This window comes from Patagioenas fasciata, chromosome 3, assembly GCF_037038585.1.
Source record: "Patagioenas fasciata isolate bPatFas1 chromosome 3, bPatFas1.hap1, whole genome shotgun sequence".
NCBI lineage: Eukaryota > Metazoa > Chordata > Aves > Columbiformes > Columbidae > Patagioenas > Patagioenas fasciata.
In genome coordinates, this window is record NC_092522.1 from 74,612,421 (window position 1) to 74,627,337 (window position 14,917).

General features: G+C 41.5%; 1 protein-coding gene across 1 annotated transcript; it reads left to right on the forward strand.

Annotated features, from left to right (window-relative positions):
- The first annotated feature begins 1,901 nt into the window (after nt 1-1,901).
- Nucleotides 1,902-14,009, forward strand: LOC136100589 (amine sulfotransferase-like). The gene is made up of 7 exons (XM_065835828.2): nt 1,902-1,959; nt 5,327-5,496; nt 7,941-8,149; nt 10,159-10,285; nt 10,860-10,954; nt 11,860-12,040; nt 13,399-14,009. The coding sequence occupies exons 2-7, from the start codon at nt 5,358-5,360 to the stop codon at nt 13,521-13,523; spliced, it is 876 nt and encodes a 291-aa protein (XP_065691900.1). The 5' UTR covers nt 1,902-1,959; nt 5,327-5,357; the 3' UTR covers nt 13,524-14,009.
- The last annotated feature ends 908 nt before the right edge of the window (nt 14,010-14,917 follow it).

Genomic DNA, 14,917 nt, shown 5'->3' on the forward strand with positions numbered 1-14,917 from the left:
TGATGTATCTTTGGCATGGATTTTGTGAACTAACTGTCAATACTAGATGTTATTGGTATGTAATCGTAAATGAGGCATGTCTAAAATAAAGAAATGCCTTACAAAGCTTTTCTTTTTAATTTTTTTGACTTGGTGGGCAACAATCGGTTCCTATGTAAATTCATAAAGTGAGTGTTTAAGTGGTCTAATTTAGTTTGTGCCTTTTTTTGCTATGACATGTTGAATGTCTTCTGCAGTGACTTACATGAAAGTTATTGTGAGATTCCATGCACCTGATTTAGGCTTTTACTTAACATTTTAATTTTAGAGTATAGATAGGAGGGACACCTGTCTATAGGGAACTTCACAGCTACACCAGTTTGTTGTCACCATAGAGGTTTTGAAATAGCTATGATTAGTATGTACAGAAATGTATTGATGTGAAGTACCAGACCAAACAAGCAGAGAAGGACATAAGATGTTAATAGCACTGAGAACATTTGCTTTGTTTAAATTATACAATAAGCCCTAGATTCCCTTTCCCAACCTCCCTACTGAACTTTGTGCAACCACACCTACAATATACGTTAAGTATATGGAATCCAAGATTAATAATTAATATTGCAATGGACCATTTATCCTGTAAAGGATTATATACATTCAACCTATGTTCAATAAACTGCAGATAGACTACAATTCAGTGTTACTGACAAGGAAGGACAAACCCTAACTCTAGGATACTGACATTTTATAATATCCTTAGGATTCATATGCTTTCCCCACTCAGTACCTGTCCAAAGGCCAAACAGCTTTACATGCTATTTCTTTTCACTGGAAAACATTGATTATTGCCCTAACTCACACACTGTTGGCTCTCCAGCTAGTTTGTGAAGCTGATGTGGGACCATAGCTATTGCTCTTTGGATTCTTCAGAGCAATGTGCCAGAGACCGGAACATCTGGTGGAGCACCGTCCCATCTAGTTTTGGGATCAATAGATGTTGTCTTTCATTATTATTAAACACTTAGAATAGACATTGCAGTTATAAAATGCTAGAGACATGCCTGATTTGAGCAGAAAGCAAAGCAGAACAGGCTTAATCTTTCCCTGTAAGGGTTTCTCCTGTGGTGAAAAAAACCTCAGCCTTGCTCTCTTTCTGGCTCATTCATGTGTTGACCAACATGACTGATCAGTTGTGCAAGCATGGGGACTATCTGGGAAACTGATCCAGGTTAAAACGTACTCCTGTACAAAACGCAACACAGAACAGGGGAACAAAATGTTCTTCATGATGTTGTTGGAGTGCAGGTTTCAGTGAGAAATGTACCTGGCATTGGTTTATTTCAGTTATAAAATATCTGATAGAAAAACTTAACAGGAACACATAGACATGATTAATCCAAGTAGCTCATTCCAGGCTCGTGGCTGAGCCGAGGTTGGACCAGTCTGATCAACCACTTTGGTGGAGTAGTGGATCCAGGTTTTTCTTTGGGACTACTGTCACACATAGCTTGGAGGAAAACAATCAAACAATCAAACACCAAACCAACAAGCAAAAACCCCACAAAACACACAAAAAAATCAAACGACCCAAACCATACAAACAAAAAACCCACACAATTTGGGCAAAAGTTCAGTGAAAGCTGAGAAAAAAAAAATCCAGCAAAAAGAAAAAGATTGTATTCGCTTCTGCTCCTCATCAATCTTCCTCAATAATGCTGTTGATTTAAAAAAAAAAAAAGCATTTAAATAATTTCAAAAATCTGTTTTCACTTTTTGTGAGTTATATTAATTCTCTAATCTCTGCCTGCATTCAGCATAAGAAAATACTGAAAGCAAGCCAACTAGCACAGCGTCAATGGGTTCACATGTCACTTAAAAAGGAAACATGACACCTCGTGTCTCTAGAATTACCTGCATCCTCCAAGCTGGGCAGTAGCAGTGCACGCCTCCGTGGGCACTGAAGAGAGAGCAGAGGAGGTAAGTGTGCCTGAAATTATTAGAATGATAAATCTGAGAGTTAAATAATTCTCTATTAACCTCTCAGTAAGATAATAATTATTGTACACACACCTCTTTTGCAGACCATTTTGGCACGTACTGTCAGAAAGAGCTGCAGAGAACTAGGGACTAGAGCTGATCATGCTTGAGAGGACAACTGACCAAAGCAGGGTTATCTCAGTGCTGGTGTGGAAACCAGAGTCTCACCTGGGCTTTTCTGTATCACTCAACAAAGAAATTTGAGATGTAGCTGTGAGGTAATTAGCTAAGCAGACTAAAAGTGTGTGGTGTGGATTTAGGAGATTAACTGGCACACAGCTTTGTGTCTGCATTTGGAGATAGATTTTTGAAATGTACTTTTGAGATGTGTCACTGGCTGGTACAAGCACACCTGAACGTTTGTTTTTTTTTTTCTCCCATCATATACATTAGATCATTAATAGGCTGTCCAGGAAATGGATCAAGGCTTTATTTCTATGGTATTTTTTTCACAGTATTTTCACAGATCTGTAAGAAACAAGCAGTGCAATAACCTTTGTCCAAAAATTATATAAAACCTCATGTTTTTGACAGAACAAGATCAAGAAGGTTTCTGTATTCTTTGCACTGTGTCCCCTTTTTGTTTCCCACAAATTCCTTGTTCTTTCTCCTGCATCAGTAACACTTTTCACTCATTCTTCATATCTTTGCATTCTTAGGACTTCCCTGGCTTTGTTATCACTACTTGAATTTAAAAGTGTACCAACCGATTTCTAGATGTGGGTTTTTCTCTATTTAGAGCTCCAGCTTTCTGGTTGTTGTTTCAGTCAGTGAAACACAAGCTTTGCCATGAGGCAGGCAGCCCCTCACCACATGCAGCAGCGGCTCCACTTGTTCCTCTCTCTGCCCTGGCCATGGCCCACGGCACCGGCATGGCTGGAGGGAGGGCAGGGCAAGCACAGGGGTTGGTACTCCCGGGAAGGAGACATCCAGCTGCATTTCTTTGCCCATGGGTCTTTGGCAGGAGAACTGAGCTTGTGCATCCCCCAAAGCAAAAGATTTTTTTGTTGTTGTCTAGTGACATCACGTGAGGGTGTTGATAGGAGAAATTCAATTTGATTAATCTCAGATAACAAAGGCATGTGTTTGTCTTAAAACTCAGTAGCACTTCATGTGCAAGGAGTTGGTTAGATCAGGGCCTGACACAGTCTTTGCTGCTTCTGAGGGACGTCTGTGTGTCCTTCTGCAGCCGCTGGAGCTTACCAGACCCCATCTGCCCAGGGCAGGGTGGGCAGTGGGTGTCCCCCCGCTGCACCCCTTCCACTGCCCAGCCAACCAACCCATGCAGCCCCAGGGCTCCAGAGGAAGCACAAGCCCCGCAGGCACTGTCTGTGCACACAGGCGCTTTACCATGGCCAGGACACTGGCAATCTCCAGGGCTTTTTGCGGCATCTGATCGGGAGGGCAGGTCCTGGTTGTGAGGGACCGAGGGCAGCACTCCTGCCCAGGACAGTGCTCTGGTGCAGCACAGACAGCACCCAGACAGGGGAGTTCATGTGCCAGGAGGGCAAAGGGGAAGCCAAGGACGAATTGGAGAGAAGCTAATTATAACAGGTGGGATCAGGAACGTCATTTTCAAGGTCTGTCTGTTGTGGTGAATTCAGATCACTCAGCTGGTTCATTTTGTGCAATCAGTCAGCTGACTTGACAAATCTGATATCCTGATGGTGAAGCAATGGCAAACACAGCAGTCCAAGAGGGCATGGGAGTGATTGAATTGCAAGGGGAAGGCAGGGGGCAGAAACCCAGACAAAATTCTGGGTAGGAAAGTCTGTCCTTCCAAACATTTCAGCCCACATCAGACAATGCTTGTGATGTCCAAGCCTGGAAGTGAACTTGCTTATGTCATTTCTGCCAAGGCTTCTGCATTTTCTAATGATATTAATAAATAGCTCATCTGCTGAGCAGGACTGAGGGACCCGGATGTTAAGTTCACTGAAGTCCATGGATGTATCATTCAGCTCAAAGACTGCAAAAGAGATACAGACCAAAACCTTCAAACATAGACACTCCATTTGGCTCCAACTCAGCTACAAAAGTTAGTCTCTCTCTTCAGTCTCTCTTACTCTTCTTGTATCTCTCCAAGAGTTTGCCCTTTCCTAGTCACCATGACAACAATGATTAATATATTTTTCTGGCAAATATACAACAATGGTATTGATGAGACACAAGACAACAATCTCATAAAACTAGAAAGCATGTTTAAGAAAAGAATACAAGTTCATGCTTATCTATCCCAGATTGCAGAAGTTTTGCTTGCTATGGGAGAAACATTAGTAATGAGACAAAACACAAGTAGAAGGAGGCAGAAGTTGCCATAAGACATTCCAAATGCAGTTTCAGTCACAAAATTCAGAATGAGAGCTTGGTAGTGGAGCTAGCTCTGTTTAAGAACTACCAACATCACAAAGAAAACTCTACAGTCACTCAGATCCTAGAGGAATCATGATAAATTATTTTTATGTAGGCTGCCTTCAGTTACATTGGTTTTTACATGCATGTAGCATACATTTGTACATGAGTAAAGGGTATTGCTATACACCTCTCTTTTTTTAAAAAAAAAAAAAATTCATTAGAAACATATCCTATGTGATGTTCTTATGAAAATCTGAAAGCTAAATTTCTAAATTTCAGTGTACTCTTTACATAATTTTCATAGAATCATAGAAAGGTTTGGGTTGGAAAGGACCTTCAAAGGTCATCTAGTTCAACCCCCCAGCAATGAGCAGGGACATTTTCAACTAGATCAGGTTGCTCAGAGCCACATCCAGCCTGACCTTGAATGTCTACAGGGATGGGACATCTACCACCTCTCTGGGAAACTTGTTCCAGTGTTTCACCACTCTCATTATAAAAAATTTCTTCCTTTTGTCTAGCCTGAATCTCCCCTCTTTTAGTTTAAAACCATTACCCCTTGTCATGTTGCAACAGGCCCTGCTAAGAAGTCTGTCCCCACCTTTCTCATAGGCCCCTTATAAGCACTGAAAGGCACACAACAAGGTCTCCCTGGATCCTTCTCTGCTCCAGGCTGAACAATCCCAACTCTCTCAGCCTTTCTTCACAGCAGAGGTGTTCTAGCCCTTGGATCAGTTTTGTGGTCTCCTCTGGCCCCTCTCCAACAGGTCCATGTCTTTCCTGTACTGAGGGCTCCAGAGCTGGACACAGTACTCCAGATGAGGCAGAAATGCATTTTGCTAAAATTTGGCAGCACTGGTTTCTGAGTCTGAGTTACTCATTTGTTTGTGTGTTTGTTTCTGTGAGATGACAACCAAAGAAAGATGTATAACTTTACATTTTATCATTACAGGTTATTTGCCTATTAAGACAACAGATTAATAATGGAACCATCAAAAGAATATGTATTCAAATATAAAGGATTTTATTTTGGTGTAATTACTACACCTGAACATGTGGCTTCACTAGAGGATTTTGAAATCAACGATAGTGACATATTTATAGCTACTTACCCAAAATCAGGTAAGAATGGAATTGTTTCTAAAGGGGAGGGAAATCTGCCTTTATTAGGCCATCTAACGGCAGCAGTACCTAGGGTTGTTTGCTTTTAGACCTGAATAATCTCTGAGTATACGCAGTGTAGCATCAAGTACAAACCCTGCATAGCTATGGCTTGAACAGCCAGACACAAGGTTCCTTCTCATGTCCAGCTGAATTGGTATAACTCGTTCTTGGACTCAGTCTTGTAGGTGTACTCAGAGCAAGCTACACACAAACCAAACTGACCTCCTGCGCCTCACAAACACCTACATAGTTTTGGTAGGGCTGGGTGTATGAGTGTTGGAGGTGATTCTGAGATATCTGGAATGATTTGTGGAGTCACATGGAAGGTGATTTGGTGGTTGTTGCATCCATATTACAACCGAGCAGGAGACCAGAGCAAATGTGAGTCACTGATCTATACCTTTTTTCAAGGATAATGAAATACTATCTGCCTACATAGCAACACAGGACACTAGTGTGATGAATTCTGCATTCCTATTTCTGAAGCAAATACAACTGAGCAACCACCTGGCTTCACTGTCATCTTACATGAAATCTAAAGTCTTGACATGCCTAGATCTGTATATTTCTGTACAAGTTCACTTTATGCTCTGAAACTGGTCTACCCATTTTTCAAGACTGCATTTCTTCAGTGATTAGTAGTTAATGATTTGATCATGCATTAAGCAGTGATTTAAGACTAAAGCCTTGACGTCTTTGTGACCTTGACAATCTGTGTTTGTACTTTCAAGGCCTCTGCTATCCTCTTCTCTTTGTACTCTTAGGAACCTCTACCATTGTCCTTTGGTTTTCTTCAGCAGCCTTCAAGATGCAGCTTTCAGATGACATGACTAGTGTTTCATTAGCATATGTCCCTTTCTCAACATCACTGAACATCTTGTTGAAGTTCACTGTTCCCTCAGGTATCCATTTGAAACACCTGAGGCAGAAAGACATTCTTGAGTGAAGCCCAGAGGGAGTGGCAGGGAGCATCAGGTGTAGTTGTGGTAAAAGTAGATGCGATACGAGAAGCCTGTGGAGGGGTCATGGAAGAAAGAGCGAGGGGACAGGGAGCTCAGGTGATGCCAGCTTGCTGTCAGGCAGCACCAGGGTGAGCTGACCAAGTAAGGCAGACAGGGAGGATAAGAAGGCAGTATTTAAGGGGTAAAGATGTTATGGCTCTGAGATGAGCACATATGTGCAAGTAGGAGTTTCATGTTGAAAAGTGATGGACTATGCTGGGACACGAAGGACTTGGAACATGATTTTGAGTTATGAATTGCACAGAATGTCGTCTCTCTCTCATTCATGCCTTTTCCTCTATCCTGCCCCACTATCCTCTTTCTCCTTCCCCAGTTATCAATCTAAGGTATCCGCCAATCCTTCCATTGAATCTCTACTACTGTGCAGAAAAATCTTCCAGGTTGGTTATGCTGAGCAGAGCAAGCCAGTCAACAGAGTTGTGAAATCATTGGGTATGGTTCCTCTGAATCCCAGGGCTACTTCTTTTTCTTGCCCGGTGACATTAAATCTACAGTCTAATCTCCAGAACCAATTACTTCCATCCTGGGTGAGGGCTTAACAACTAGGCTTTGGTTTCAGATGCCTTCCTTTCTCTGTGCTTGCTCAGGGTAACCTACAGCAATAATTCAATGCATTTATTTGAATTATCTCGAGGGTCCATGTTTACTGGTCTGTGGTATAAAAGAGGAAAGGAACCAGCACTAGGATAGTCCTGAGAAGGCCAGAGGACCTGGGGCTAAACAATTCCGCTCATTGCCCAAGTGAACTAATAATTCAGGATTTGTCTCCCACCGTTACCAGCTGGCACGTGAACACACACTGGCACAGCAGTCAGCCACCTTCAGGGTCCTGCTTTTTTAGATCATCCTTGCCAGCAGCTCTGACCCTGGAGTCAGATCTTCTCCAGGGAACTTGAGAGGACCTGTTGCCACAAACATTTGTTTTGTGGGGTTCACTTGTGCTTTACAAACACAGTGTTGTCAGCCGTTTATTTCATGACATCTCACAACACTTTGCAGGAGTTCTAGAAGCAAAGGTATTTTCCAGATCCACAAAGCATGAGATATTTTTAGGTGCGTGGCCCACAGGGATGCAGTCATTCATGTTGCCACAAGAAGATGAGGACAGACATAATTTTTATGAAGCTGAGTATACTGGGTGAAGGAACTGAAGGTTTAGGTACTGGCTATGGCTTTTCTGCAGGAACAAAACAAAAATATGCTTCCGTTTTGCACTCAACAGTCACCAAAACAATGTTTGCCCTCTTCAATATGTAAGGTTGTATTTATATTCACAACATGAAACTACTTATAGCTGTGCAGATGCTCTGTGTATGACAATATACTATCTTTAATTAAAAAAGATCAAGCAAAGTTCAAATAAAAAGGTTTCCTTCTCAGGAACTGTGTGGACTCAGAACATTTTGGCCCTAATAATGAGTGAAGGCCACCGTAATGGAACAGAAAATATGGAAATGATGGACAGAATCCCATGGCTGGAATACAGTGTAAAAAGTACGGATTTTGCCACTCTTCCTTCGCCTCGTATTTTTGCCACCCACCTGCCCTACTACTTAGTTCCAAGAGACATGAGAAACAAAAGAGGACGTGTAAGTGATGTTATTTTAACAGTTTCCTTAAAACCAATCATGCCAATTTGCCTCAGTAATTGCTCCAAATCCTGCCTTTTTCCTCTTTCAGTTCCCTGTGTCTTGGTATAAATATCACCTCCTTCATATATGTGGGGAGATCAGGGATCTTCTAAAGCCCATTTCTTCTGTTTCCTTTTGCAAAATCTCTCCACCCCAATACTGTTACAGAGAGGGGTGGTGCATCTCAGCAGGACCTGTCAGGGTCAAAGACTTGCACTGATTTTCCCCTTGTGAAAGTGTCCAGTTCCAGTGAAGTTATGAGTCTGAAAAAACATCTACCACACAGAAAATATGAGTAGAATGGGACTATAGTAGGTAGAGAGGGAAAGTGAGAACTGCCTTTTCTTACTCGCCAGTGCTGTGAGTTTTTGAATAGGACTCTCCATCATAAGCTGTGCCATAGCTCAGGGCCTGTCTCCCATGGAAAGTGCCTCCCTGGAGACAGTTGTAACCTGGTCGCTACACTAAGGCTCACTGACAGAGAAGGTGTATATGGGATGTATGCTTCTAACAGCACACCAAGAATTGCTTTAGCCACCTTACAGCAAATTGTTACTTTGTTCCCTGGCAAGAGACCTAGTACTTCTGCTAGTCTTTCTTACAGTGGTGCCCATGACTTCTGCCCCTTTCATCATTATTTCTGACGAAGGACTCCCCACGGCTGAGTGAGTGGAAAGCTGTGACAGAGCTCTGCCCATAAGGGCCGTGGAGATCAGCTCTTAGTGCTGCTGTTATCTTCTGCACAGATACAGGTGTCATGGGAAACTGCCATGTGCTCACCTTCTTCTTCACAGTGACAGTGAAGTTTGGAAGAGAAAGCTCACATGCAGAAGATCTGAAATCCAAATGATGCCCAACAAAGAATGATAAAATTGCCCTGAAAATCACACAGAGCACACCAAGTCAGAAAATATCAAAAGTCTTCTGACTTCAGGAAAATATTTCTTGGGGGGGGATCTTTTCCGCTTTTGCTTGAATATGTCACTCAGTTTCATATTTTTTATCAAACCATAGGATAACTTTTTTCCCGTGATTTCAGGACAGAGCTTTTGAACTAAGCATTTATTGAGTTTTCCTGCAATGCATTTAGGAATCCTTATTTTATACACCTTGGAAATAAAGGTTTTTGTTTTGCAAAAGATAATCAGATAAATTTGCAACTAAGCTGGAATCAAAAGTAGTCATGTTACCCAGTCAGAAAGGCAGTTTGAGAGCATGATTGTTCTGTCTCTCTCTGCAAACCTTTGTAACCTCGTAAGGCCGACATGCCAGGCTGTATTTTGTCTCCCTAATTAGACACCAAGTGTTAAAGAGCAGAAACTTAGTGGAAGATGGCACATGCTGCCAATCAAAAGGCAGGAGGTTGCCCATCTCAGTGGTGGTGCCTGGACTCTGCCTGAAGCAGCAGCTCTCCTGTGGTCAGGAGTCAGCAGAAGCCAAAATAACCCTTGCCTATAACAGCTCCTTCTTTTAAGATGCCACAGCTCCCTCTTAACATGTCATTCCAAATCTGCCTGTGTGCTGCCTCTGGCACCAGCACCGGGAGCTTAGATCACAGAGTACTGATGCTGTCAACACTACCAAAGCTGGGATTTACAAGAAACTCTTATTCATGTCATTGTGGCTGTACACAGAAATGTGAAGGCGAATTGAACTAATGATTTTCTAGTGTTGTTATTGCAACCTGACTGCCTTGCACAAGTGATCAGTATCCTCGAGGCCTGTAACACTAATCCCATGAAGAGAATTAGCCACAGGCACTGTACAACTGCAATGGTAATGACAGAAATAACACCACCTACAAACTAACTGACAGGACTACATTATCCAGAATTTATCTAACATGATTGTCATCTTCAGACTGTTTTCACACATTTTTAGTGGGATCTCTATGGAAAACTGCACTGATGATCAAGGTAATGGAGTCCTTTAATACTTCTGAGACTAGTCTTCTTATCGTTTTGCAGATAATTTATGTTACCAGGAACCCTAAGGATGTTATGGTTTCTTACTATCACTTCTCCAAATTCATGAACACATTAGAGAAAATACCAGATTTTAATCTTTTCATGGAGAGGTTCTTATCTGGCAAAGGTAGGATATCTTTGTTACTATGGAGCCCAAATCTTATTCCCTGACCTCAGACTGAAAGGAGATTAATTATATCAATAAATATCAATTACCAGAATCCTCAGCTATGCTATAACCTGAATGCAAAGCTGCAGATGATGAGCTTGACACCATTTTGTGAAGAAAGCTGGTAAAAAGGAAGTAGTATTTTCATGTCTTTGCTGCTCCCCAACAACATGTAAGCTGCTTATTTTACCTGAATCGGACGCTGATGCAGAATTTGACTGAAAATCTCTTAGCATTTTCTGCACTTGGTTAGTGGAGCTGAACCCATAAGAATAGAAATTGTACAGCAAAGATAGAGAAGTATCTTTTTGCTTCTGCCAGTATTAGTTGAGATTACTAGAAACAAAAAAGAATTTGTCACATTAGCTCAGAGAATTGCCACAAAGACTGTATGTATTCCTCAAATTATCAAAAATATTATTCAAAAAAACTCTTTCAAAGACCTAAATGACTGATAATTTTACTGTTTTACTACTAACTGTTAATAGTATTTATCTTTATTTTTTTTGTTTTAATAATTTCCCTTGCTCAGTACTTGCCAGTTCATGGATGGATCATGTTGCAGGCTGGTACAGTCATGCAGAGGATTTCAATATACTCTTCCTTACCTATGAAGAAATGAAAAAGGTGAGGCCAATTAGTATTACTGCATTCAATATATTCTCTTCCCATATTGAGTACATTATTTTCAGACAGCTGTTTATAAGTACACTTTATACTGGAACGTACTTAATCCATTGTGGAGTAGATTCAAATTGAGACTTCTGAGAGGATGAAGTAATTTGTCTCATTGGTTCAAGGTCTTATAAATTATTAGACAATTATTATGGCAAACACTTTCCAATTTGACAGACCTTATCTTCACTGCGACCCCGGAATACCCTTTCTGAATCAGTACAGAGAAAGAATTTTGCAAGTATCTTCGACAGGAATGTTGTGTTCATAAGGACAGTTCCACTAAAGGAAGTGCTTAAGAGGCAGACTTTAAAGTACTTGAGGAGATCTCAAATTGCTGACCATAAGTGTCCTGTGTGGCTGCTGCCTATGCCTTTGTGAGATCTTTTGTTTCTTAGAGGGGTCTGCCTTTCTCCTTGCGGACAAGCTTCAGGGGGCCCCTGCCATGGGCACCTCAAGTGCTGCTGCCCTGGTCCCTCAGCGTTTGGAGACTGGGGTTGCTCACGTTGAGTCCCTTCGTAGGACAACAAGACTGACAAAACCCCCATGGGCTGAGTGTCTTCACAGTGACAGGTGGGATTCCAGGGGTGACCTTGACAGGTATCTAGTGTGAGATGCAGACTGGGTTTGTAATATGGGGAGCAGAATGCAGAATTCCCCATCTCCAAGGCCACGCTTCTGCCATGAGCTAGTGTCACTGCTCTCCAGTATTCAACTGATGCAAGTGAAATTATGCTAACATAAAAATTTTGGTCAATTTTGCACCTGAATGTACGTCCTTTATTATTCTGTGCTCCATTACTGTATTCATTCAGTTCTTTGCATCATCAAGACTCTTCAGAGTTACTTTATTGCAGGATCTCAGAAGTGCTGTGCTGAAGATCTGCAACTTCTTAGGCAAGAAGCTGAGTGAAGAGGAAGTGGACAGCGTTGTGAGACAGGCTACATTTGAGAACATGAGAAAAGATCCCAGGGCAAACTATGAGAACTTGCCAGAAGAAGTAGCAGAGAAAAACAAGGGGAGATTTCTACGTAAAGGTAAAGTAGAACCAGTTAAATGCAACAATTATTTGATCCCACACTTCTTGGTATGAGATGAACCAAGGATTTCTGGTCTCAGCTGGAACGCCCTCTTTTCAGAGGGAGGGTTCAGGTTGGTGCCGAATTAAATTTATAAGAGCAGTTTTATTGCCATGGCCTCAGTGGTTTTACCATATTTTCCTGAGGATAATAAAAAGGTAACATTTTACTGATTGTAACTCAAATTGTAACTCACCTGTCAGAAGCAGGAAAAGATTAAAAGATTGTACCAAGCCAGGGGTAAGGTAATACTTTTTTTTTCACTGTTTCTTACTGCCATGGTTTAACCCCACCCAGCAACTTAGCCCTACACAACCACTTGCTCACCTCCCACTGTGGCATGGGGGAGAGAATCAGAAGAGTAAAGTGAGAAAACTCGTGGGTTGTGATAAAAACAGTTTAATAAGTAAAGCAAAAGCCACAAATGCAAGCAAAGCAAAACAAGGGATTCATTCACTGCTTCCCATGGGTGGGCAGGTGTTCAGCCGTCTCCAGGAAAGCCGGGCTTCATCATGTGTAACAGTTACTTAGGAAGACAAACACCATCACTCCAAACGTTCCCCTCTTTCTTCTTCCCTCAAAGTATATACTGAGCATGATGTCATGTGGTATCAAATATCCCTTGGCCAGTTGGGGCCAGCTGTCCTGGCTGTGCCCCCTCCCAGCTTCTTATGCACCTGCAGCCTTAAATGCTGAAAAGTCCTTGACTTGGTATAAATATATTGCTTGGCAACAGCTAAAACATCAGTGTATTTTCAACATTAGTCTCATACTAAACCCGAAACATGGCACTATACCAGCTACGAGGAAGAAGATTAACTCCATCTCAGCCAATCCAGGACACTTACTTTTCAAGGGAAGAGTCACCTTAATTGTGTGAGCAAAGACCTTGTTGACCAACTGCCCTCTGAGTCCACATATGGCATCCCTGGGCTCCTGGACATTGCTGTGATGTCCTAAAGCCCAATGCAGGAGGAGACCTCTACGAATTAGAGTGGTACATTGAGAGAAAAATGAAAGGTGTTGCTCTTAATAATTTCCTCTTTGATCTCAAATAAATCAGTAAAACACCAGAACAAAATAGTTGAATAACTTTATAAGGAGTCAGGATTATAGGTCTATGCTGTGTTTTATTTGCAGCTCTTAGATTTGGAAGCACGTTCTCGAAAGAGCACACAGGGCCTCCCTCAGCTGGGCAGTGACAGGGAAATGCTGAAGAAGGCAGGAATTGCTTCCCAAGACTAACATTGTTTGCAGCAGGCTTCGAAGAGGTGCATGTTCTGCTTCTCACCTCCCTTTGCTGCCTCTTTCCTCAGGCACTGTTGGAGACTGGAAAAACATCATGACAGTGGCACAGAATGAAAGGTTTGACAAAGTTCTTGAGGAGAGAATGAAGACCTTGCCCATCAAATTTGTCTGGGATATCAATGATGAAATGTAGGCTGGTTTTGAGTTTCATCATCCTTTGGTGCTTATACTGGATAGACATATCTGAAATTTTGGAAGAAAATACATCCATTTTCAGCTATGTTACAGAAATAATAATGATGACAGTTCAGTCAGAACATGTGAGTTATCTGAGGAAGCTATTCAATTCCAACAGTTTCCTGTTCAAAATTTTACAAGATATCTTAATTAACTTTCTTAGTAGATTGACTTCCTTTCTTCATGTTTGCTTTTACTTTCATTGGCTTTAATCATACCAGAGTTGTAGATAACCCAGTGAGGATAGATCGGTGTTGCTAAAAACTCTCTGAAAAATGTTTCAGTTGTACATTTCATGAGGCTTCTTTTGGTAGAATCTTCGTGTCCAGACTGGAAGACTGACCAGCTCTGGTATGGTTATGCTTTGATATGTTTGATTTCCTATTTCCTTGGTGAACACTAATTCTCAACTGTTTGCTATTAAAGTGACCTTTGTGTTGCATTCTCTTGTGTTCCTCATTGACTGAAACACTTCATTGCGTTGTCTGTCATGGTTCTTGAGGTCATGTCTGACACTTCACTACATGAAATACAGATGAAAAAACACCAGTCATAGTTATGGCAGTTTTTAAGTGAATATCCACTCTACCACACCTGATGATCTACTAGAACTACTGATGTGAAAAACTACCATCTATGATGATGTCCTTCCTCATTTATTCATTGACTCCCTATCGTGGTTTAACTTGCCCATGATTCAGCTCCACACAGCAGCTTGCCCTGCACATGGGCTTCCCCTGAGAAGACAAATACAGAGATGTATCTCAAGATTTTTTTCTTATCAACAGCTTAAAAATATTTGCAGATTCAACAGCTCTACTCTTGACATGAATCTGGTCTATGATATATTCATCTTTGTAGACAGTGGTGACTTTCACATTGCTTACAGAGGGAGGTCCAACTCCTGCGTATTTCTCAACTCTATCCATTGAAACTACTCATAAATTAGAGCTGTAGTTTCTCCTCTCCATGTACACACTGTTCGGCCTCTCATACATCTCTAGCAGCTTTTTCCCCTTCAGTAATCTTCTGTTCCTTTCAGCACAGCCTCAGACAGAATGGCAGGGGGAAAGGACATGATCTGAGGAGGAAACGTTTTGTTTCGTTTTTTTTTTTTTTTTTTCAGATACCAATCACACTTCCCTAGTGGGGAAAGCAAGTTTTGGACCCACATCCCTGCCTCCTGCTGTTGTCTACATGACCAAACTATGGTGGCTGCTTTTGATTGCTATTGACTCAATATCCTAACAATCAGGCACAGCAGGATAGAAGTTCTAATTTTAAAAACAGTCCAAATAATAACCTTGACTTGATAAAGAGCATCTAACAATGGCTTTCCCATAAATTGTT

Coding starts and splice junctions, on each gene's coding strand:
- LOC136100589 (XM_065835828.2), top strand. CDS start 5,358: ATGGAACCATCAAAAGAATATGTATTCAAATATAAAGGATTTTATTTT. Junction 5,497..7,940: donor AGCTACTTACCCAAAATCAG/GTAAGAATGGAA, acceptor TTTCCTTCTCAG/GAACTGTGTGGACTCAGAAC. Junction 10,955..11,859: donor CCTATGAAGAAATGAAAAAG/GTGAGGCCAATT, acceptor ACTTTATTGCAG/GATCTCAGAAGTGCTGTGCT.